The 26,521-nt window shown below is 37.0% G+C and overlaps 1 protein-coding gene across 3 annotated transcripts in view; it reads left to right on the top strand.

The window, feature by feature from the left end:
- ADAMTSL1 (ADAMTS like 1) overlaps window positions 1-26,521 on the top strand; it is an 887,009-nt gene that overhangs the window by 643,681 nt on the left and 216,807 nt on the right. For all 3 annotated transcript variants that reach the window (XM_033123965.1, XM_033123964.1, XM_033123966.1), the window contains 3 exons: window positions 10,092-10,166; window positions 13,001-13,158; window positions 23,151-23,262. In XM_033123965.1, the coding sequence (XP_032979856.1) occupies window positions 10,092-10,166; window positions 13,001-13,158; window positions 23,151-23,262 (345 nt within the window). The remainder of the gene's footprint in view (window positions 1-10,091; window positions 10,167-13,000; window positions 13,159-23,150; window positions 23,263-26,521) is intronic.

Here is a 26,521-nt window from a genome sequence, read left to right as displayed (position 1 = left end):
GCTTCGTTTCTACTTCCTCAGACCAACAACAACAAAAAAATCAAATGTAGTGAACACTAACTTACTTTTGATTCTTGGAATGAAAGACTCATTTTCCCCCAAAATTGATTGGTTTGTACCATATTAGGTATTTTCCAATTATACTCAGAATATACTTAGACCTGAAGAGAACTTATTTGCCATCAGTTTGATGTTTCCAGCTTTGCAGATCTCTTATATGTATCTGCATGTTTTCAAATCACCTGGGTATCCTAAAGATCTCTCTCCACCTGTCTTGAGTGGCAGGAGCTTGAAAAACTAATTTATATCAAGATAAAATGAAGCTCCTAATGCCCGGCTTTGCTTCTCAGACTATGGCTTATGCTGATTTATAATAACTATGGGTAAACATATTCCTGGACTATCATTCTGGCTCAAAGATTTTGAGGTAAAAGATGTTTATCATAAAACACATGTCTAGATATTATAAAGTGAATAATATATCTGAATGGTTTAAAGAAAGCACAGAACTTTAAAGAAATTTCTACCTTGCACCTGATTTCAGGTTATATTCACAAGCTACTCATTCATTCATTCATTCAGCAGCAATTCACTCATTCATTCAACAACAAATATTTCTTGTGTATTTGCTATGTGCTAAGCAACTGTTTTAGGTGCTGGAAACACAGGAAAGAGCAAAACAGACAAAAATCCATTTTTCTCATGGGGCTTACACACTAATGTGAAAGGTAGAGAGATAAAGGGACAAAACAAGTAACTAAATAAAATGTGTATATGTCATATGGTGATAGACGTCATGGGATAGTAAGGCAGAGAAGGAGAATTGGAGATAGAGATGGGCTGCCAGCCAAGGGTGCTGGAGGTGTGTTGCAATGTTAAGGAGGCTACTAAGGAAGGATTCACTGATACGGCATTTGAGCGAAGATCTGAGGGAGCGGCAGGTAGAGCACCATGAAAAAGTCAGGCGGAAGAGAAATCCAGACATAGAGAACAGCCAGTGCAAAGGCCCTGAGGTACATTCTTAACATATTTCTTGAAGAGCCAAGAAGCTGGTGTGAGGTGAAGAATAGCACGAATGTTGCAGGATTTCACAAGGGCTTGGCCGTTGACCTCAATGAGATGATAAGTCACAGGAGGATTTTGAGCAGGGGAATGACTTGATGGGATTTACTTTTTTAAAGGATCATTCTATCTACTATGCTGAGAATAGATTATAAGGGGTCCAACTGTAAGAGTAGGGAAAGCAGTCAGGAGGCTATTACAGTAAGTCAGGCCAGGGGTGATTGTGGCTTTGACCATGGTAGTAACGTAGGGGATGAGAAGTGATCCAATTCTGGATATACTGCATTTCTTTGAATCTAAGACATCATTGTTTGAAAGAGGTACCATTATTTTATGTGCCACTAAGAGAGAGAAAAAAAGATACCATTGAAATGAAGAAACAGTAACACAATGCCTTCCTGCCACTTAGGACTTTTACCTGATAGTTATTAAAAGATCTATGTTAGACTTCGATTTATTTTTATCTTATATTACTCTTATGCATCCAGAAAAGTAAAATAAAACTGAAATAAATGAATACGTTGATAAATAAAATTAAAGTTTTTCTCAAACTTCAATTCTTTTAAATCATTTTGAACTCAGTCAATTTCCACACATCACCAGGGTACTGGTATTACAGCATTTTTAAAAAAATCCACAAAAGAAATAAAATCCACTGGTATTGGGCTCTTTTTTAATAGTTTTATTGAGGTATAAATGATATACAGTAAACTGGATATTTAAAATGTACAGTTTACTGAGTTTTCACATATACACACACACCTGTGAAACAATCACCATGATCAAGATCATAAACATATCCATCATCTCAAAAATTTTCTTGTGCCCCTTGTAATCCTTTCCTTCTGCTCCCTGATGCCCCTGTCTTCTGGCAAACAATGATCTTATTCCTGTCACTATAGATTAGATTGCGTTTTCTAGAATTTCATGTAAATGGAAGTACATAGTGTATAGTCCTTTCCGTCTGGCTTTTTTCACTCAGCATAATTATTTGAGATTCATTAATGTTGTAGCATGTATCAGCGGTTCATTTTCTTTTATTGCTGTGCAATAATTCCATTGTATGGACATACCACAGTTTGTTTATCTATTCACCTGTTGATGAATATTTGGGTTGTTTCCACTTAGGGGCTCTTGCAAATAAAGCTGCTATGAACATTCATGTCCTTGGCTTAGATGGACACATGTTTTCATTTCTCTTGAGTAAATTCCTGGGATTAGAAGGGCTGGATCATAGGGTAGGTGTATGTTTGACATTTAGGTAACTACCAGACTATTTTTCTGAGAGTTACTATTTTACATTTCCACCAGTAATGTAGGAGAGTTTCACCTGCTCGGCACTCTTGCCATCGCTTGATATTGTCAGTATTTTTTAGTTTAGCCATTCTAATTGGTGTGTAGTAGTGTCTCATCGTGCTTTAATTTGCATTTTTCTAATGGCTAATGATGTTGAACATCTTTTCATGTTGTATTCGTTTCCAATTGCTGCTGTAATAAATTACCACAAACTTAGTGGCTTAAAGCAACACACTTATAGTTCTGGGGGATCAGATGTCTAAAATGGGTCTTGCTGGGCTAAAATCAAGGTGTTAGCAGGCCATGTGCCTTCTGGAAGCTCTAAGGGAGAATCTACTTTCTTTTACTTTGATTTCCCAGCTTCTGGAGGCTATCTTCTTTCCTTGGCAATTTCAAAGCCAAGCAGCATAGCATCTTCAGATCTCTCTATGACTCTAACCTCCTCTTCTGTCTCCCTCTTCCAATAGAACAAATGCTTGTGATTATATTGGGTCTGCTCAGATAATCTAGGATAACATCTTTATTTTAAGATCAGCTATTTATCAATCTTAATTTCATCAGCAACCTTAATTCCCCCTTTCCTATAACATATTGGTAGGTTCAGGGAACATCTTTGGCAAGAGGAACGAGTGGGAATTATTCTGCCCATTATACATGAGCTTAGTTCCTCTTTAGTACAGCGTTAGTTCAAGTCTTCTGTCCATTTTTAAAATAGGTTGGTTGGTTTCCTGCTGTTGAGTTTTGAGAGTTCTTTATATATTCTGGGTACAAGTCCTTTGTCAGATATGTGATTTGAAAATATTTTCTCTCAGTAGGTAGCTTTTAAATTTTTTTTTCAAAATTCCTTAATGTTATCTTTCACAGAGCTTTTAATTTTGATGAAGAATAGGTTTATCCTTTTTTGCTTTCATGGATTATACATTTAACGTCATGTCTAAGAACTCAGGTCACAAAGTTTTCTTCTATGTTTTCTTCTAAAACTGTTATAGTTTTACATTTTACCTTTAGATCTATGACCTATTTTGGGTTAATTTTTGTATAAGATATAAGGTTTATATCTAGGTTGAATTTTTATAAGGATGTGCAATTTTTCCAGCCCCATTTGTTGAAAAGATAACCTTTCCTCCCTTGAATTAGCTTTAAAAATGTCAGAAATGCATTGGCCAGTTGTGTGTGGATCTATCGCTGGACTCTATTCTGATCCCTTCACCATAGCACATTGTCTTGGTTGTTACGGCTTTAAAGTAAGTCTTAAAACCAGGTAGTCTGATTCCTTCAAGTTTATCCTTCTTTTCAAATGTATTTTGGGTATTCTAATTCCTTTCCCTTTCCACATAAATGTTATAGTCTGCTTTTCCATAAATACAAAAAAATCTTGCTGGGATTTTTATTAAAATTACGTTAATTCTACAGATGATTTGGAGGGAATTGACATCTTTAATGTATTATTCAACCTATGAATACTTCATGTCTCTCAATTTATTTAGGTCTTCTTTGATTTCTTTCATTAGTCTTTATTAGTTTTAAGCACACATGCCCTGTATGATTTAGTTAGATTTATACCTCTTTCAAATGGCATGGTATTTTTAATTTCATTTTTTGTGTATTGCTAGTTTATTCTTGGCCACGTAGTTTGCAAACTTGCCAAACTCTCTTATTAGTTCTGTGAGTTTTTAAATTTTCTACACAAATGATCATGTTGCTTACAAATCAGGATAGTATTACTTCTTCCTTTTCGATTTATAAACCACTTATTATTTTCATGGTGTTACTACACTGGCAAGGATGTCAATACAATGTTGAACAGAAGTGGTAAAAATGGATACCCTTACCTTATTCCCATTCTTAAGGGGTAAAGCACTCAGTTTCTCATTATAGAGTATGATGTTAGCTGAAGGGGTTTTGGAGACGCTCTTTATTACCTTGAAGAAGTTCTCATCTGTTCTTAATATGCTGAGAGTTATTATCATAAATGGATGTTGATTTTGCCAGATGCTTCTTCTGCCTCAATTGAGATGATATTGTGGTCTTTCTTAGACTTTTGTGATGGATAACGTTAATTGATTTTCAAATAAAGAACCAGCGTTACATTCCTGGAGTAAACTCTATTTGGTCGTGGTGTGTTGTTCTTTCTATAGATTACTGAACTTGATTTGCTAGCATTTTGTTTGAGGTATTTTTACATCTATGTTCATGAGAGACAGTTGTCTGTAGGGTCCTTTTTTTTATTCTGCCTTTGGTTTTGAAATCAGTGTAATATTAGCCACATATAATGAGTTGGGAAGTGAGTCCTTCTCTTCTGTGTATTGTAAGAGATCACATAGATTTGATGTTACTTCGTCTTTAAACTCTTGTTAGCACTCAACAGTGAAATTCTCTGGGCATGGAGATTTTTTATTTTGTACTTAGTTTTTTGAATGTATGTACTACAGTTATAGTTACTATTTTAATGTCTTATCTGTGTTCTTATTTTTCTCTTCAATATGGGTTGTATTTAGCTTGTTTCTTTGTTTATTTGCCTACCTGATAATTTTTTACCTTCCTCCAGACATTGAAAATTTTATCTTGCTGGATACCAGATATTTTTGTATTCCTATAAATGTTCTTGAGTTTTGTTCTGGAAGCAGTTAAGTTACTAACATCAGTTTGATTTTTCTGGGTCTTAAAATTTGTTAGCCGGGACCAAAGCCATGTTTGGGCTAGTGCTAATTGTGCCCTGCTACTGAGGCAAGACTCTTCTGAACGGTCAGTATCCCAATATAGGAAGTTTTCCAGCGAGGCTGATAGGATAAGATACTATTTGAGACTTTTATGTGTGTCAGATACCTGTTCGTATCATTCTTTTATGTAGTTCTTTTCCTGGGCTCCGTAGTTTTTTCACATACATGTGCTGATTGATTAGCATGACTATGCTACTGGATATCTAAAGAGAACACTTTTAAATCTCCAGAGTTATCTCTCTGTGTAACTTACTCTGGTAATTTGTCCTTCAAACTCTAGCCACCTTGATCTCCCTGGGTTCTTAGCTTTGTCTTCTCAACTCAGGGAATCCAGGGGGCTCTGAGTTCCCACTTCCTGAGCCACGGCCTGGAAAGTCTTGCAAGGCAGTGAGCTGAGGCGATATTAAAGCTTACCTACTTTTTTTCTGACTCTCAAGGATTACTGCCTTTCTTTGCCTGGTATCCTGTGTTTTGAAAGTCATGGTTTCATATATTTTTTTCTGACCTTTGGTCTGGGAGATTAAGGCCAGACCCTATGAGTCCATCTTGGCAGAAAGCAGAAGGCTTGATGCTGGGCTCTTAATTCAGGTTTGCAATTACGTAGTACTAGTCAGCTTTTGACTCCTATTTTGAGGATGTTCTTTAGCACTTCTGATTCTTCATCTCCCTACAGCCCTCATAACCATTTGATTCCCAGAGGTTAAATGAATTCATTCCACTATTATCTTGGAATTTTCTTCCAAGCTGCTGACACCCATTTTGCAAGTTTGATACTGGTTGTTTTGATGTTAGCACCTGTACGGGCAAAGATAACTATGGCAAGATTACTGCCTCGGTGAGAGAAAACATAAGACACAGTGATTGTGAGGTGCATTCTGATTTCATATATGTTAAAATGTGAAATATGGTAGACTCAATAAGTACGGCTTTTTGACTCATGACGATAGGACTTTCTAACTGATTAGATTTAAGGATGAAGTCAAGGATGGCTCCAAAGATTTTGTTCTAAGCAACTGCATAGAAGAAATTCCCTAACTGGGGTGAGGTGGGAAGCATCTTGTTTGGCCTGTCTAGTATATGTCCTCCATGGTGCAATTACTGATAAACTGGTAGGTGTGTGTGGCGGGGGGTGGAGGGGGGGAGGTGAAGGGAGTTGTGGAAGGCCTCAAATGCTGAGTTTCACTTTATTTTATTGAATATATTTTAAAAGTGATAAAGTAGTCATGAAGATTACAAATATACTATCAAAACCTCCTCAACATTGGCAGACTATTTTTATATGTAGCCACGTGTGTTAACAAGGGATCTTTCATTAAAAAAATAATAATGATAAGATAAAGTAGCAGCCCCAAAGGCTTACAGCAAAGAGTCTTTAAAAATATGAACTTATTAACAGGTCTAAAAATAAGATAAACTCCGATATCAGAACAGGAAATCCTGTCTTTTAAAAACTTATCACCTTTCTCTGATACAGCAATGAATCACACAGAAAAATCTTGTTAAGATTAAAAATGAATCTAAAATGTTCTACAGGAAGATGTGGAATACACACACACATGTTGCCAAAAAAATGTATACACCTTTTAAGAAAGGAAAAAACTATTAAAATTTTAATTCTCAATATATACCGATAATATGAATACAAATCACGTTTGACTTCTGCAATTACAAGAGGTGCTCAAAGTGGTTACCATCAGTGTCCAGACACTTCTGATTATGGCGAACTACTGCTTGAGCAGCGCTGACCAAAGTGTCCACTTGTATACATTTTTTTGGCACCCTGGTGTGTGTGTGTGTGTGTGTGTGTGTGTGTGTGTATACACGCGCACGTGTGTATGTAGATTGATTTATTTTTTTGAGAAAATCTTTTAGGTATAATCCTTGAGAACAATTTTCTTGAAAAAGGAGATTTGCAACCCATATATGTGAAATGGCAGAATTTATGATCCCCATGGAAACTTTGTCCATTTAATAAAGAAAGAGATTACCTGGTCTCTGAAGCAGAACTTTCAGAATTGTTGACTAATAACCTGGAAACATGTCTTGAAGATTGGCATCATGGTTCTGTCAACAAAACCAGAATAGATCAGGGCCAATGCACTTGATCATACAGTACTGTGCCTTCTTGGGAAAGGGTACCTGGAGGAATTGCAGAACCCTCAGAGAGGATAGAGCCACTCACGTCTCCAGCTATACCAATTGAATTAATCACTGAAGGGCAGTTGATGAAACCAGACTGTCCACACATTCTCAGATGTTTTTAACATCTCTCTGTGCATAATACTATAGTAGATGCCAAATAGAAGAATCCTCCAACCCATCCCTAATCATTGAGAATTTATCGTCAAATGAAACAATCATTAATACATGTATAACTCAAAGACTGGCTTTTTATCAACATGCAGAAAATGAAATTAATGTTTTTCTTTTTTTTGTCAAATTAAAAGCACCATATATTAAAGTATATTCTGAGATTTATCAGGGGGTGTTAACAGATGATACTTATGAAAAAGTTTCCTTAAGTAAACACATTGGAGACACAAATAGAGTGAAATGGATTTCTTTGGTTCGGGGCTCCTTAAGAATCTAATTAATGTGCTTTTGTAATTTCCATGAACAGAGTACAATATATGGTATTTCCCCACACATTTTCTCTTAGGTCCCTTTTTCAGGGACCATCTTGTGGGGCTGGTGCTTTGTTTGTCTTGTGTGTCACTGGATCTCTGGTGCCTAGTATGGAACCTGACACTAGGAGACACTCAAAACTATTTGTGGAATAAAGTAATGAATTTGCTGGTTGCCTGATGACCTGCCAGTTGTCTGTTAGCCCTTTACGGAACCACAGAAGAAATAGGCCATGACTCTACTACGTTGGGTGCTGTGTACTGCTGATGGTGCAAGTTTGCACCAGCCCAAATGACTCCACATTTCTTTTTAACTAGGCAAGTGTGCAGGGCTATTGGAAGGCATTGCCTGGTCTACCCTCTCCATCCTGGCCTTTGCCCCCAACAACTCGGAGTTTCCTCCCCATCTTCCTCAGGGAACACACAAAGGTTACTGCGTCAGCCAAAAGCTGGGTTGATGCCCCAGCATGTGGAATGTGAGTCACTTCTCAGCAGAACAAGAGGGAGTCTGCCTGAGCAGTGTGGGGGTCAGAAGACCGCCGCTGAGCATTGCAGGGCCAAACAGAAAGCTTCCCTTTTACTTGCACTTTACTTGACCTGTGGATAAACAAAGACTTTCTATTTCTAGAAATCCCATTGTTTTAACTGCTTTGAGTTTCTTTTGTAAACTTAAACATCCATGTCTTTATGCAAGGCGTTTAAAGCTCTGTGGGCCCAGTCTGAGCATTCTTTGTTCCTTTTCTGTATTCCCTTTACATGTTTTGTTCTTAGATGCCACAAACTCTTAGCTATCTGAAATTCAGCCTTTCTTTAACAATGTAGGACATTGAAAGCAACTAGAAGGTTGTAGTGTGAGTAGAATATTCAATATTGCAGAGAACTTAATAAATGTAACCTCTTTAGGGAAGAAATTGAGAGCATATGATTCTTCTTTCTCATTCAGCTGGCTATGTGCTAGGGGCCCTGAGGCGTTAAAAAACATCATAAAATAATGTCTTTTAGTTCCTGTTTTCAAGGAAATTTGAAATGGGGGGGACAAAGGGGATAATATTACAAAATACTGTGTTCCAGACTATATATCTATATATATATATATATATATATCTCTTTCCACACCTATATCTCTTCACAACCATGTTATGAGGTAAGTGTTGTTTCCTCTGTTTTACAGAGAAGCTAAGGATCAGAGAAGTTAAGAAACTTCTGAGATTCGTTTATTGAAATTAAATTCTCCCCAAGGCAAGATGATATAATGTTGAAATTCAGAGAAATTGGCTACCTTTTGAGATTCTTTTATTTAAACTAAATTCTCCCCGTGATAGGATGATAATGTATAATATGTGAAACAGAACCCCACAGAGCTTCAGAATATGCTGATGAGTTTAAAATACCTGCTTTTCCTTGTCTTCTGGAAGGCCCTCCTGTTCTTTGACCTTGGGTTACTCCTTATACTTCTCAGAGGCTTCGTTTCTTTTCATAAAGTGGGGGTGGTGGCATCCTCCTTGCCCTTTTATGTGTTTTGGGTGAAGGAATAAATAGTATAATTTAGATGAAAGTGAAACTCTTCAATGCCGTATAAATATAAGGTATTGTCACAAATGGAGTTCTAAGTAAGAATGCCTGTGATGTCTTTGGGGTGCATGTAATAGACCTTCATTTTTTTTTTTTTTCAGTGTAGGTTTTGGGATTGCTTCCAATGAGTTTAGGCTCAATTTTCAAGTATAATAAAAAGTAATCCATTATTTAATGATCTGTGATTCAGCCAATTTTTTTTTTCCAAAACAGAGAGGATGTGTGGGGGAAGTGTGAATAACCACTTATGGAACACCCAATATATGTAGTATTAGATGCACATAGTGTAGAGGATAGTGGAGAACTGGAAGGCATGATTTCTGCCCCAGAGGGACTGAAAGAACTTAAACAAATATACGTTTCCCTTATTCTTATCTGTCCTGCTTATCCAAGGTAGTTACTTTGCTAGAGAAAAATCCAGATTTTGATATAGTAAAGTGATCCTTTGAACATTAGAATTTATTTTCCTTTTGTAATTTAACACAATTGCTCTAATCTAGAGATATTTGGCAATATAAGACCAGGATTTAAAATCAGAAATGAGAACTTGCAAATCTATTTTTCCCTATATCAAAATTCACATATTTTTTAAAAGGCCAGATCCCTTAGGAGTTAGCTAGTCATCAGCTTTTTTAGCATATTTTATTTTGAGGAAAGTAGAAATTTTGATTCCCAAATATTGGTGTTCACATTAAATATTTTAAAAAGTGTTGTCATTTGGGGTCGGGGGTATGTAAGTCAGTGCCTTTCTAGGAGACAATCAATAATTTTGTATCAAATTATGTGCTTTTTAAGACTTTGCTTTGTTTCTCTCTAGTGGATGACACTGTGGTTGCTATTCCCTATGGAAGTAGACATATTCGCCTTGTCTTAAAAGGGCCTGATCACTTGTGTAAGTAAACTTAGTTGTTTTCCTTTGGGTATTGGGAATTTTAGTCATTATTATTTATTTTTTGTTCCCAGAAGAGATTAAAATGCAGAAGTACAAATCTTTCCACTCTATAATAATACGATATTTTGAGTGCTTCTGTTTATCTTTCGGTTGCTTGATGAGATAGCAAAAACCTCTGTGGTAATTATCTCTAACCACAGTCTTCTTGGAAAATACAAAATACATGCTCCCCATAGGTTGGTCATGAGTTAAGCACATGTTTATGCTTTTCTGCACATTATTTCCCATTCTTTCTGATTTTCCTTTCCAATTAATCTCCGTCGTTTTCCTGCCTCGCCTCTTCTTTTTTTCTTCTTCTTTCCGCCATTCCCTTCCTTTTCTTTCTTCTTTCTTTTATCCGTCCTACTCATGTTTCATTACTTTATCAAGAGGAACATAGAAACACCAAACAACGTTAACCCTGTGCTATTTAAATAAAACCATTGTGGTATGATTAAGCATTTCATGTATTAGAGACAATATAAGGTCTGCGTATCTTCAAGATAGCTATTGAAATTCAGGATTACTAAAGGGTGATCATAACACAAAGATCCAATGGTAGCAGATCCCACCACAGTTTGTACAAGAATGGTCTTCAGTCATGACAAGCCAGCAGCACACATCCATATCTGTTTTTTAAATACCATTTAGTACTGCTTATATGTAGACCTGTAAATTACAAGCAGGAAATTATGGACTATGAACCAGGGAGGGAGTAGGAGAGGATATGCTAGTATTTTCTGCAAAATTCAATTTCCCTGAAAGATTTCACTCCAGTTGATCCCTTGAGCATTTCTGATCTCCTCCACTGTAATTGTTCCTGGGTTCCTACAAAGCCATCGATCATCTTCTGCTCTTTCTCCCCTCCTGCACATATGCCTAAGAAACCAATTTAGGTAACAAGCACTATCGTTTGGGAATTGGATTATGACTGAAATCATACCAGAAAAACAAACAAGAAGAAGACAAATTGGAGCCTGTGAAAGTTCAGATAGCCTACTGTAATCTTCCTTAAAAATAAATATGTTTCAGTAAATACAGTCACTAAAAGAATAAATAAGGTACAGTTCAGGCAAAGCCAAAAGATGATGATAAGACACCTTATGTGATCCAAGTTCTTTTCTAGCCCTGAACCACCCCAAAACTATAGTGTTCACATGTCAAAGAATGAAATATGTGTGTATACTATTACCATTCAAATGATTTGTTTTTCCCCTTGAGAAATGGACAGAGGTAACTGCTGGTGTAACAACCCCACTCAAAAACAGTATTTTTCTGAGCAGTGACACCCTAAAATGAAACATCCAGACCAAAATCATCACCAAGTTGGGGATTGACTCCTCACTGCAGAAGAAAAAAAACCAAAGGAACGTAGATATAAGAATATCTAGAAGAGGAAAATTCATTTTTATAAATGTATTAGCCTCCCAGATTTGATAGGTAAAGCGGCAAATGATATTCACAGATGATGAAAAGCAAAATGGAATCTGCTTTTTTGCTCCTAACAGACATGCTGCTGATATCATATGTATAACTAAGGAAGTTTTTGTTTTGTTTTTTTGTATTTGGAATATAATTCAAATTGAATGTGTGAATAAACGATGCCACTCCAGAGCGGAGGAGGGAAGCCTGAGCTACTCCCAAAGAAAGGCTACACGGACTTTATCTGAGGGTCATGGACATTTAATTGGACACTAACATTCTCCACCTGCTGGTATTCCTTGTAGTAGAGAAGGTGTTCGACAACATCTAGAATAATTTAGTACAAATACTTTAGGCACTTTAGTACCACCAGCGACCTTAAAATTCTCCTTAACCCCAGGACCTCAATCTGTAAAACATGTAAGAAGGAAATCATTCTGATTGAATGTAGGGTAGGTGACCCACAGCTTCACCTAGCCACCCCATCTTTCTTCTAAAGAACCCCTGCCAAAATCAAGGGTTCTTGTGCAAGTTTTGGAAACCAATGTTCGATTTCACCTATCTACCTTCCTTCATGCAGTGGGCAGTCATTCTAAGTCACCTCTCAGTCACATGAGAATTTAACGTGCTCTGAAATATGTATCATCATTACCATTGTCCCCAGCCTGCTCTGATTTCCTACAACAAAAGATGCTTTGTAGGCTTTGTCATTGGTCAAATATTCCAGGAATCAAGACGTTCTTCTTTCTGTCTTAAGCTCTTATGAAACATCATCTAGGTACACAATACTGAATGACATCCCAAAAGGAATTTTTAAAAGAAAGAAAACTAAAAAGAGCAGTTAGTTCCCTGTCCTTCAGTCATGATACTTTGTTTGTTTTAAGCAATGGCGCACACATGGTAAGTAACCAGAAAGTATAAATCAAGTGACACAGACACTGAGGGAACGAATGCAGAGAGGCACCCTGGATCTCATAGGGCAAAAAGAAAAGTATGGGGTATTCTAGACTGGGGGCCAGAAAGGCTGAAATCCAAAAGATATGTATGGAAGATGGTTTAGTCAAAGGTATGGGATTATGTAAAGTGGAATGCCCAAATAAAATGATCCAGGAAGCCAAAGATTTTTTTGACGGGGAGTCTTGAATGTTTGGATAATGGATTTTAAAATGATTTCATTTGCAGCATAAATTGTTATGTGATCCAAAGTCCCTATATATTTTGTGTACATCATAATTTTAATTGTGTCAGCTCTATAAAGAATGATACTTAACCCTTACATAGTTCTAGACTCTGTTCCATGGAATGTACACGCACGTGGTCTGCTGTAAACCTGGGAATGTCTTTCTTTCCTCTCCCTGTGTTTGATTATGTAGATTTGGAAAGCAAAACCCTCCAGGGGGCTAAAGGTGAAAACAGCCTCAACTCTACAGGCACCTTTCTTGTGGACAATTCTAGTGTGAACTTCCAGAAATTTCCAGACAAAGAGATACTGAGAATGGCTGGACCACTCACAGCAGATTTCATTGTCAAGGTAAGCCCATTTTGGTACCTTGTTTTCAAGCCACCTCCAGGTATTTATAATCTCTTGATGAGAGAGAGAGAGAGAGAGAGAGAGAGGAAGAGGGAGAGAGAGAGAGGCTTTAGGTTTTAACATAGATTTGGAAAGCCTATAAGCCTGATCCAGGAGATGTTTAATTCAAGGATGTTGAACTACGTCCTGGACTTTAAAAGACTATGATATTTTTAAGGTCTAGGAAAATCCTGAATGTCTGTGTGTGTGTGTGTGTGTGTGTGTGTGTGTGTGTGTGTGTAATTTAATAAAAAGATTCCACTCACAAAGCCAATATATCATTAGTGGGGCTATAAACTGTTTTTAAAACAGGTTAGGATACAGTCATTGACTCGTATAAGGTGTCCTCAGTCAGAGAGAAAGACAAACTAATGATCCATAGACTTGGTCTTGCTTCCTTCCAATTGCAAGTTCTGTTTTCTCTTGTACTGGCAACAAGACTAAGTTGTTTCCTTCTATCAGAGCTTCCCTACTCTTCAAGGTAATATAAAACACATTGCTGGACGCAGCATACACATTCTGTAGGAAAAATGTACACACTAGAAGAGCATTTGGGAATCACAATAAAATAAAACATATTTTTTTCCTTCAGTAGGTCAGAAGGACCTGAAGGATTTCAGCTGTAAAGCTGTAAAACTTGTAATGTGTCCAGGATTCCATAAATTTTTCATCATGGGACCTGGAGCCAGAGGACATTTGATTTAAGCTAAGGCTTGATGACCCCATGGCAGCTGGAAGTAAGAATGCATATAGGAAAATGTGATAGGCAGTGAGGTTGGATGGAAGAAGGGTTCCAGGGTACTGTTCTTTGTCTCCATCTACATGGTAGCTCTTTTTAATCCAGTTCACCTGCCAGCCACATGAACATGAGCAAGAAGCTATAAACCATCAAAAGATAGCTCTCAATAGAAATGATGCTGAAGGCAGTTAAGTAATTTCAGTCAAGCAATCAAATACAGACATACCTCAGAGATATTGCAATGTCAATTCCGGACCACCGCAATAAAATGAGTTTCACAATGAAGCAAGTCGTAATCCTTTTGCTGGTAGAGGGTATTGCCTTCAATTTGTAAAAAACACAATATCAGTGAAGTATAATAAAGTGAAGCGCAATAAAACGAGGTATGCCTGTACCGTAAAAAATTGAGAGATCTTTGTATTTTGAAGCCCTTTTTGTATGGTTGAATAAACCATTTATGCTCATTTCCCTAATGGCTTTGCAAGCATTAATACACATACTGACAATATAGAATTGGATTCAAGTAATATTATTCACATTTAAATACTTCACAGCATTGTTGAATACATTTCATGTATCCAGCTGCCTTCTAAACATCACTACTTGGATGTCCCACAGACACAATGAGCTCAACATGTCCAAAACTGGACTTGTCTATCCCCAGACACCTACTTTATCTTCTTTCTTATCTTGTAGAATAATACACTGTTTACCCAACCGAGTCAGAAAAACTTTGATTCACACCAATTTCCTCTTCTGCTATATTCGCGTAGTCAGACATTAAACTTTGTCAGTTCTACCTCTGTATCATCTTTCAGGACTATTCTTTCTTCTCCATCTTTTCTGCCACTATCATAGTTTTAGACCTTTGTATTTCTCACCTGAACTAATATCATGGACTCTGAACTAGTTTCCATTGCCCATGTTGCCGTCAGAGTGAGTTTTCTAGAACCCTAACTCCTGTCTTCATAATCCTGCATTGTCCCTCACCTCCACTCATTGCTTTGGTATGAGAATGCAAATCCATAGCACAACATGTATTACTCTCAATAATCTGGATTCTCTCTACCCTTCCCACCTCACCTTTGACTTTTCTCCTCCCGTTTCAACCAATTGAACGGCTCACAGGTCCCCCAACGTCTTGTACTCTCATAAATGATTACCTTTGCATGATGCTGTACCCTCTATCTGCAATGCTCTTATCTTTTCTTCTTCCATTCACTTCACTAACTTATAATCGTTCTTCAGGATTTTCTCTTTCCAGAAGCATCCTGAAGCGTTTTGCAGGATTTTTTTCTTTCCAGAAGCATTCAGGATTTTCTCAAATAACCCAAAATTCCTATTTACATTACATCTTCCTACTGTGTGTTCCTTGAGGGCAAGGACAGAATCCTACTTGTCTTCTATCTCCATAAGAAAACCCAATGAACCCTAGCAAGTGCTGGATGAATAAAGGACTTTAGCCACATGGCAATTGCTGAAGTGGCACAGATGCAGACATCTTCATTTTACCTGCAAAGAAACAGCCTTAGGGAAGTTGAATAATGTGCCTAAGCTCACCCTGATGACAAATCAGGACCAAAAATCACATCTCTTTAATTCTGGCCCAGAACTCTTTTCAGTATTCTGTGTTGTTTCTAAAAGTCTTTTTTTTCTTTTACATGTAAGTACATATATTTAAGAAAAAATGGACTTTAAAGAAGTTTTTGATACTTTCCTAGGTGTCTACCATCTGTAAATATTTTCATTCAGAACAAACTAAGCTACTATCATTTTAGTGATTTTTGCATTATACTCATTTATCATATTTGGTGACTTAGTTTCAGGTTGCAAATGAGAGGAAATTAAGGTTTCATTAGAAAATATCAGGACTGAAATAATGTGAAGTTATTCTAAAATAGATTATAGAATTTTAAAAATCAGTTTATTCAAACTTCAAAATGAGTCAGATAATTTAAGAAGATACAGAAGAAGAAAAAAGAAGAAAATTATCTTTTTGATTCATAATGAAGCAACATTTTCTTCCCTGTTTTCCCCAGGGAATAACTGAAAATGAAAGATTACCATTTGATTTTTTTTATCATCTTTCATGATTTAGGAGCTTATAAATTATACACATAGTTTGTAATTCAGTTTTTAGTGTTCAAAGTGTAGTCTATTTGGCGTCATATATTAATTCAAGCAATGACTTCCTATTTGAATGAGGTACACAGGATTTAAATGGAAATGGTTATTTGTCAACATCTTCATGGCATTTTACTGTCAAAATATTTTTTTTTGTTTATTTAAAAGAGAAAGACATTTTTTTTTGCACGAAAGGAAATTTTTTTTACAGTGAGAAATCGTTATATATTGCCATTGGTTCCAAAATTATGTTTTGGAATTTCCTTTAAAGATTAAAACCAGACTAAATTTTTATCTTGCTTCCTAGAGGAGCATGTCTTCCAAAAACTTAAACTTCCTGCATTGGCTGTGCAAACATTTTTGGCAATACTAGTGGAGAGTGGTAGAAAGGATAAGTTCTCTAGAGTTTGGTATTTTCTCCTACGTACTGGGTGTGTGAACTTCAGTACGTTGTTCCACCTCTTTGAGCCTGTTTACTCCTTTGAAAAAAATAGTAATAAAATACCACCCTATAGAGACTTTGTGAGGAATTGAATGAAATAGTATGTATAAAAGCGATAGGACCAAATTACTTCTTTTCCATCTCTTTGAAATGCTTTCACTTCTGGTCCAACTTATCCTAGTGCTCTTCTACACAATGGCAGAAAGTTGCTTCTATGAAAATGGTCTGAGGCCTGTCAATTTTCAAGTGGCATACCCAGGAACAATTTGGCAGGTGTAGCTATTAAATGGATGTGAGAACAGAGCGACTATGACATCTGTCATCACGCTGTTAGAGACAGTTGGCTGGATCACTGGCTGGCTTCCTCCTACCGTGCCATGTGCATCTTTGCGGAAGCTGCAGACCTGATGAAAGATAATGACTTTCCCAGATAGAAGAGGGTCTTTCTCAGTCATAGTCCATTCTTTATTAGAACTTCCAACTTAGCTCTACTTGGGAGGTAACTCAGGTATATTGGTACATGTTCAGTTTGTGCCTGTTTTTAAATATTAAGAAGAAAGCCATATTAGATAGAAAAGTCAAGTATTAGACTCATATTACTCATATTAGATAGAGTACCCAAGCCAGCAAAAGAGCAGAAATACCCAGGAGAATAGTAAGCAAAAAGCATACTTAGAGCTAAGAACACTGTCTCTGAATTCATGCACTGATAACTAAAGATCAGTTATTTCCTACAGAGGATAACTTACCAAATGCATTACATTTTTATAGTTAGAAGATTGGCATCATTCCAATTGATGCCTAAGTAGCTCCTTTGAGTACTCTAGGGAATAGAAATGCAGTGGTTTCCACTTGTATCACTTAGAGTATTGGGCAGTGATGATGCCTTCATATTTCTTTCTGGACAGCCCTGAGCATAACCCTGTACCTAATTCATATAAATATGGTATCTGCCCTCTCCTAGCTTTTAATGCCATTTAAGAGATAAAACACTGGATAGGAAATTTTGAAATAGTGATGCATATAATTACATACTAAAGTAAAATAGATAGTAAAAGCTATCGATACTTGCTACAGACTAATGTGATTAAGAAAGCCTTTGTGAGACTTGGGTAGTATTGAAATAATCAATTCTTTTCTCCACTGGAGGCTGAGCTGTGGCAAATATTTAAGCCCAGGTTAGTTCTGCCCTGCCACCCAGCATATTTCTAGATGGCCACTCTATACCAGTCAGGCTGTGCTCATACAAAGGGAAAATCATTGTTGTAAGTCAAACATTCTTGAGAAGAAAAGTTTGAATAAGCTCTAGGAAATAGAAGAAGCATGTAATAAATAGTGATTATTTTTCCTACCCAACTTTCACAGGTAGTGATTCCCCAGTAAACATACTCCTTTATGCTGATAGATTCCAACAGTTTAAAACTGAGCTCATTGCAATACACTGAATGTCCTGTTGCGTTTCCCATTTAGGGGTGGGAGAAACTTTCCTGTACCATCCTAGGTTCTTTGGACTTGTCTCATAATTAAATCTACATGAGACAGATTAGATTAACAAGAGAAAATAACCAAACTTAATTATATACATACATATGGGAACCCCACCTACAGGGCAGGTTCAGAGACAGGAAGTTAAAATGAAGTGTACATGGCGGTCTAGGCTACGGATGAGATAAGGCGCCCTGGGTCTTCAGAGGGGAGGACGGTCACTGCAGGGTGATAGGAAAAGCAGATGTTCAGTAACTAGTAGTTTGCCCTGCCATGTAGATAGGTCAAAAAAGTTATCTCTGATAATCTCTTATTATGGACATGACCCCAATTTCAATTTGTTTAGGTAGTTGTGGGAACGGCACAGGAGTTTCCCTTGAGGCTGCAGGGTCTCTCACAGCTGCCGTTAGCTCAGAATAATCCACATACCACAAAGGAACATCTTGAGGTGACGCCTTCTGAACCCCTACACCCACATAGTTTTACCAATTGCACAGCTAGGTTTAAGGTACAGAATCAGAGAACCAACTGTGAGAGTGGCAGGCCCTTTTCCAGTTCTAGCCCTTCTGGTTCCACTCTGGTCATTTGTTTTCTGCCCTCCTTCTCCATCTGACACTGAGATCATCCTTCCAGTAGGTTCAGATCTGCTCAGCCTCTCAGCATTTGCTTCCTGACACATCTCTTCCACCTCTTTGTTCCTTGGCCAACCTTATACCCATTGCTCCCCAAGAGGCATCTCTAATCTCCTGCCCTACTCAAGGGCTATGGGCAGTAAGTCCATAACCAACATCTCTCAGGCAACACTGAGTCAGGGGCCTATGGGCTGAACTGCTGTATCTCTCAAGATGGAGGTCTGGAATTCTCGGAGCACTAGAAAATGCTATAAGAAGTGTAAAAGTAAAGCTGGGTGCTAACAATTTTTTATCATTTTTACTGAATAATCCCTAATCTTAGCATTGCCCACTGTTAAAATTGTCAGGTATTGCAAACCGTGGGATGATTGAATTTATGGTTCATTCCAATAGTAACGATCATTTTTACAAACGCTTTCCTCTCTACTATACCATCATACTATCAAAGGAGGGTGGGAAGTACTGTTGGACAAGGCTTGTGTTGTAACAGTCTGCTTCTTTTCATGAATTTTAGCAACAGTTCATCAATATCAATTTTATCAATAAGAAGTTATCCATCTTCAATAAAACTGGCAGATATATATAAAAAGATGATCATTATTCTAAGAATTTGTTGCAAATAATAGTTTGTGATTCCAAAATACTTGAAAGGACCATGATCATTATATAATTCATTTGTTTGTTCATTCATACATTCATTTATTCAGCAATTGTTTGGACACCTACAATGTGCTAAACATTATAGATGATGCTGCAGAAAGAGTGGTGAGCAAGAGAAATGGTACCTGCCTTCATGGAGTTTATAGAATATGGAGAATAAAGGCAGTAAAATAACAATGATATCAATATTAAGTATTTGTAAACACTTAAGTGCTGGAAAAGAGATCTTATTCTTGTTGCATATTTTGAAAGCCCCAAAAGAGCATTTTAAAGGGTGTTTTCACAGTTTCTTGAGTATTCGCTCTCACCATGAACCACCAGAACAGTCCCAAATTGAATATAGTAGACATTGAATAACTATAGAGACATTTAATAAATAGACCCACCTGCTTTCTATTTTATCCCCTCCATAGCAGGCATATTGATTTATGTCTACTATTTTCAAGCACTCCCACGTCATGGCATCCCTGGCTGCCCTTCCATAGCCATTGTGGGTCCAGCTTAGAGGCTCACAGGAGCAGGGCTCCCCACAGTTCCCTTTTGTTGTCCTCTCCTCAGGTCAGTACGGTGACTCATCTGCAACCAAGGTGGGTGGGGGGACCCCTGACTGCCAGCCCCGCCTGCTGGCCTCTCTGGGGAAGGGGGAGTTTTTCTACATCATCAGGGAGAGAAAGGAACTTAGTTGGGGAACACCCCAAGGCTCACAAATTACCTTTACCCAATGGAGCATAGTGGGTAAAGCATAGTGCTTCATCTGGGAGACACTTTGTGTACTTGATGTCTTTCATGTGTTTGAACATTCCCCTTGACTCCTTTAATTTTACGGGGACTTAAAGCTCAACCATTGCACACACACACATTTATACTGCCCTGCAGCTCTCTTATGACAGTGCGATCAATGGCTATGGAAGGTGACCAGTGAGAGTTATTATATTGACTTAGAAACACTGAACCATTGTAATTATAGAAAGACAAGCTTGGTTCAGAGCATTCTTTTTCCTTATTAACTTAAGAAGGTCAAAATTACATATGCCAGATGTATTTAGCTCCCTAAAACGAAATTCTAATGCGTCAAACTAAAGCGTTCAACATACTCTTGAGAAACGGGACGTGATGTTTAAGGATTTAGGGTTTGTGAAGCTCCAGAGCTAATGGTGACAGCGGTCCCAGCAGCCCAGAATTAATAAAACCAGAGGAAAGGAACCCCGTGGCTCATCTGTGTAAACAACAATTAGGCCATCAAAGTGAGACATCAGGTTAGCCTTTTCTTTTTCATTTTAAACTTTTTTTTTCTATTTCAAAACGAAAAATTGTGAAGATACTGAGAGAGAGGTAAAGGATATCATTAAAGATAAATGACTGTATCTTCACAAATTAACAAAGATTTCTTGGTACCATGAGAATTATGGCGGCTTTAGAGCCAGGCACACCTATATTCAAATCCCAACTCTGTTACAGCTGTGTGGCCTTGAGCAAGGCACTCAACCTCTCTGAACCTCTCTGAATTTTTCTCGTAATGCAAATATGGAAGATGATACAAAGTACATTTAGGATTAGATTTTATATAAATAAAATGCACCCTGGACAAAGTAGGAATGTAATAAGTGCCGATGGCTGTGATAGTTTATTCTGTTGTTATGCAAGGAAGAAGGTGACAATAGAGAAGGGAGAAGCAGGATGCTGAAAGTGGGAAGGAACCAGATAAGATGATGAGGTCAGAGATTTGTACATCACCATTGGTTTTATCTAAAAAGTAACTATTGGAAGTAACTATGTCCCAGTTCATTTCCAATCTCTTTTCAAATCTAGACACACAGTCTCAGCATTTATGATCATTCTACATCATTTTCATTGGACTCATTAAGAACAATATTCTTTCTGCTTGTTTTCTTTCCTCCAACATGGGATTTACTAACCCTCCCTCTTGACACCAAATCTCCTTGTCCTTCATTCCTCCCTCTTAGGGCATGAGATGCTTTTATTGGTAACGTCCAGGTAGCTGAAAAAAGGACTTGCTCCATCTTTTGCCTCTTTACCCAGACCAAAAGATAAGCCCAGATACTACACATTATTCTAGAACAAGGTTTGTCCAAGTATTTTGATGTTATATCCTTCTCATTTTTATTTAACCCCTTCCGCTTTCCTAGAACTTAGTTTAATGTCTACATCCCAAAAGGAACCCCCACAAAACAATTCATCTTTCTGGATCTAAACAAAGTTTCTGGCCTTTTTTATTTTTTCATAGAGCTTATGTTCAAATGAGAGCCTTCTTCTAATAGCTTTCCAACATGGTAACTACACATCCCAAGAGAGCCATAAGCTTTTGTGAGCTAAAATTTAAAAAAAAAAGGAAAACTTTCCAAAGAATGTGATTAATACTACATCCCTAAGCAAGCAATTAGATATCCCGTATCTGACACATAGGACTAAAAGATATTAATCTGTAGGCCATACCCCTTTTGTGAAAGACGCTGTATTTCTTCAGCTGTTTTTTGCTTTAAGGAAGGGAATTGTATCACTGTTTATTCTAATTAGAAAAGACCTGGTTGCACCCTGGGTCAGAATTCCAGCATAATATGAGACATTCTGTAGCTTTTCTTCCTTCTTTCTCCTTTCCAGCTCTTCCAGATTTTCTGAGGAGGAGTCCCATATTCTCATCCAAACTCTAAACATTAATCTAGGAGTTAGGACCTATTCCCTGTTTCTTCAGTGTTACCCTCTGCATCCTAGGTGTTTAATCCAGTTGTCAAATTCAGTAACAGAAAAATAAGGCTATCTTTTTAAAACTCTGAAGGCCAAATTTATCAATTTATCCTAGATAAAGGGCAGTTGGGATGGTGATAAGGCTTGAAAACATTAACAGACTTCAGCCACGTGATTCAGCTGATTGACACTTCTCTCATTCCTGTAATGGAGTTGGAGTGAAAGGTGGTTCTCTCAGATGTCCATGGAACTTCCTTTAGTATAATAAATTGTCCAAGCCTTGCCCTTGCCCAACTGTCTAAATGTTGTATCACATGTCATTCTGTCTTCATGAAATCAAGGCATTGTTCCCGGTGTGCACTTTTTCCTCCTCTTTCAGTTTGAGTATGTTTTCTCAAACTGGTGCTTTTAAGAACCATTAAAAAAATTACTGTCTCACATCCCCTCTTTTAAAAAAAACAAAGGAATTGTAATTTCCATAAGCACATTTTTTAATTGAAGTATTTGCTTTCATATTGTAAGTTGGTGTTTTTCAAAATTTTGTTCTTGGATATCTACATTTGAATTGCCTGGATCTCTGGGCTTGAGCCCAGGAATTTGCATTTTCACAAGCTTCCAATTGGTAACTTTGCACATTAATATATATAAATCACCAAGTTGTCAGGAAACTCCATATATGTCTCTGAGTGAGAAGAGATAGTTAATTCTTTAACTCTTTTATTTTTCTTAACCAAAGACAGTATCTATCCTTTTTTTGCAGCATATGGCATTTATAATTTTCTTAAAAGAAGTTCTCCATTTCTGATCCTACATTTAAAAATCCATATAATTTTACCTGGAAAATTATGAGAGGTTGGAAATAAAAGAAGGTAAGGGACTAAGTGGCTTGGGATAAGATCCAACTGGAATCACGAACTGAGGCATCGCTCTCCCTTGTTCTGAGGCAACAGAACTGGGAAGGGGATGATAGTGATGGAACATACAAGACCCATTCGCTGGTTAAATGGTAAGATGGGTGATGGGGCTATTGCCACTTCTCTCCCAAGGTAGTCCTTCACACAACCTAAGACCGCCAGCACAATCACACGTCCTTGTCCAAAGTTGCAAGGGACCCAGAAAGCCCCTCCCTGTCACACTAATTCCTCTACTTTGCTGTTGTCTCCTGCAGATCCGCAACTCGGGGCCCGCTAACAGTACAGTCCAGTTCATCTTCTATCAGCCTATCATCCACCGATGGAGGGAGACGGATTTCTTTCCTTGCTCAGCAACCTGTGGAGGAGGTAACGGTGTTCACTTAGCCTAGGAACTGTTGTCTTTTATGAGGGAAGACGTGGCTATTCTAAGAGTAGAGTCACTTCAGCATGGAAGAAATTGAGTTCTGTGATGGATCAGATCCTTTCTTCTGACTGCGTCCAAATCCTGAAGCCCTTCTGTAAGGCATATAACTCAGTCTAGATGCTTCATAAATATTTCTGTCTGTAGAGTCCCACTAGAGGAAACAGTCTTGACTCCTTTCCTTGATTCCATGGAAGGCCAGGACAAGAAATATCATAGCTTGGCAACAGCACGGTCTTGAGGCGATTCTGTTCATTTGAAAATAAACCACTCATCTGGTTGAAGTGAACTTATTTATTCAGGAATCAAGTGAAGAGTATTTGTGAGGACTACTACCTAGCATGATGTGTCCAAAAAGAATGAGAGATTAATTTGATTAAAGGAAGTGTATTACCAGGGGAAAAAAATCACTGCACAGTAGACTTGGACTCAGTTATTTTTCAGTTCTACCCCATCATCCGTGCAGTAAAAGGAATACCACCTACTTGATTTATTCATTAAAACACATCTCTCTTGAAAAGTCACTAAATGAATTTCTATTTCTGCTCCGTCACCTCTGTAGCATGGACAGCATTTTGTGTTACTGGAAAAGGTTTCTCCCCACATTTTCTGCTCTTCGTAATTCTAAAGGTTGCATAGTCATTCCTTTGAATTACTTCATAATTTATTTAGCCACATCCTTATAGAAGATCATTTACTTCATTCAAACTCTATTACAATGTAATGAATAACTTAATACCTAAGTATTATTTTTCCTTTGAAATTATTTCCTTGAAATAAATTCTCAAGAGTGTTTCAGAATTTTTGTGGCTATTGGCATATATTACCAAAATTCTTTCCAGAGAATATTTCAATTTCATTTCCAACTGAGCCAGTATTTGTGGATTATCGTTGTGTGTGTTTTTTTTTTTTTTTTTTTTAAGTTTTGGTAATTTAATGGATAGAAACTTGTCTGTATGTTCCTTTTAAAATGAGCACATCAAGCAAATTTTACTCCAGCTTCCTGGAAGCCTGTTAATTGGCTGGCTTGAAGTACCCTAGTCCACACAGGTGTCACCAGATCAGGGGAGTTCAAACTGCGGCCTGCAGGCCAACTGCGGCTCACAATCCATTGTTAATTGGCCCGCAGCAAATTCCAAAAATATATTTAGTTTACTTAAATAAACCAGGTGAGGCAAGACGTACTTCACCTCGAGTGAGTGGCCCGGCTGTTTGGGTATTTTACCGCATATGGCCCTTGGTGAAAACCGTTGAAAAAAGTTTGGACACCCCAGCACTAGATTATTTTGACAAGAGAAAAGAAGGATGTTACCTCAAAATGAAGAAAAGTGATTATCCATTAATTTTTGTAAAACAGTTAAGAACATATGATATAATTCGTCTTCAGCTGTGTCATCTGTGTCTACATAATGTAAACAAACCACTTAAAATGAGGTTCTGTAGAGCAATACTAGATTTTAGCTTAAAAGCAATTAGTCAAAACTACATCAAGTGCTTTTACTTAATTATTAAATAACTATTAACTCAACATTTTAAGCATTTCAATAAAACAGTGTTTCCAGTTGCTCTATCTGTGCTGAATAGAAAATCACTTTGTTTAAAAATAAACTGCCAATTATGTTGGTGTTTCATGGGAATATGTTATTTTGATTCACATATTAACGACTAGCCCAGGAAATGTTTTCAAAGAAAGAAATCAGAGGAAATAATATTTTCTTCTTTGCTTTTTAGATGAACACCAGGTTTTGTGAGAAGTAACAATTCAATAAATGCCCAATATGCCAGTTTCACATTGAGCTGCAACAGAGCATAATTTCTATAACCTTGACAATGGCTTGCTATATAAGACAATTATCGTTAGATTCATATATATCCCTCCCCTTTGGACATATTTTCTTCACATCTAAATAAAGAAGTAAAACTATCAGTGGTTTTCAAATGTTTGGAGCTATGAAATGCTTTCTTCAAAGGAAATCTTTCTTGGAAGCCAAGATAAAAGGAATATGTACTGCTCAGAGTGAAGTACTGCTCAGAAGTGAGGGGTATAGAAACCAGCCTCCCTCCTATTTCAGGGACCACAGTTTAAAAATTACTAAAAAAATGATCTCCAAATTCCCTTTTATGTTTCTGGTTCTAGATTCAACTGGTTGACCGTTTTGCTAAGTGTAAAGAATTGCTACTCCAAATTCGTTGCGAAACTTTATCTGAAAACACAATTATCTGACCATTTTGGTCATTTACTTAATTTTTGTTCTAAAGTTTCATTTCTCATACTCTAGAACAGCTTCAAAGCAACACTTTAAGCTGACAAATTATGATTTTTAAAAATAATAATCTCAGATTCAAAATTTACTTAGTGCTTGTGCCCATATTTTACTACATGATAAATTCCTTCAGTAGAAATTGTTTATGGAAAATTACGAAATGATTAGTTTGTCATAAACTTATTGGCTTTTGAGTATAGTGTAATTGAAAAATAAAGATATATTTACTTACATAAAATATCATTTTGCTTTTTTATTTTTTTATAAGACAAAAAGTTAAATGGAACATGTGTTCTTACCTATAACTTCACGCTTTTCATCTTTACAGTAAAAGTGTTTAAAAAGTTCTTTTTTTAGGTCTTTAATGAACAATTAATTTTTGTGGGTGGTCTGAGAAAACAGCCTCAAGCCGGGAATCTGGTTTATAAACCTCTGTCTGATTTCCTAAAATCTTTTGCGAGACTTTTAAGCACTCTAAATCTGACTTTCTAACAGGTATTTAGCAAAAACAGAATTCAACCACCTGCCAAGGGGAATATATTTTGGAGTTAGTTGGGTTAGAATGATACATAAACCTTAATTTTTAAAAAATTATCTATGTACATTTATTTTTCACCCCAAGAATCTAAGTCCTCATCAGCATCCCAGCAGAAATCCACAGGACAATAAAGAGGCAGGTAAAAACAAAGGTAAAACACATTGTAAATAGAACTAAGTATTACTCAGCAACACTATTTTTTTTTTTAAGAGGATCCTCTAAATAGCGGAAATTTGTGCATGGAATCTAAGAAATATTGCCTAGAAACTTAAAGAGAAATGACAGAGGACTTTGGGTGAAGCAAAAATTCACAGTAGGAAGTATTGTTTTAGTTCTTTGGGAAAACTTGGGATTCATGAGGACTACTGTTAGGGTCTTAATGATCCATTTACTCAGTTTAAC

Source organism: Rhinolophus ferrumequinum, chromosome 12 (genome assembly GCF_004115265.2).
Source record: "Rhinolophus ferrumequinum isolate MPI-CBG mRhiFer1 chromosome 12, mRhiFer1_v1.p, whole genome shotgun sequence".
Taxonomy (NCBI): Eukaryota; Metazoa; Chordata; class Mammalia; order Chiroptera; family Rhinolophidae; genus Rhinolophus; species Rhinolophus ferrumequinum.
The sequence above is the reverse complement of the archived record's forward strand: the minus strand, read 5'-3'. Positions and strand labels throughout refer to the sequence as shown.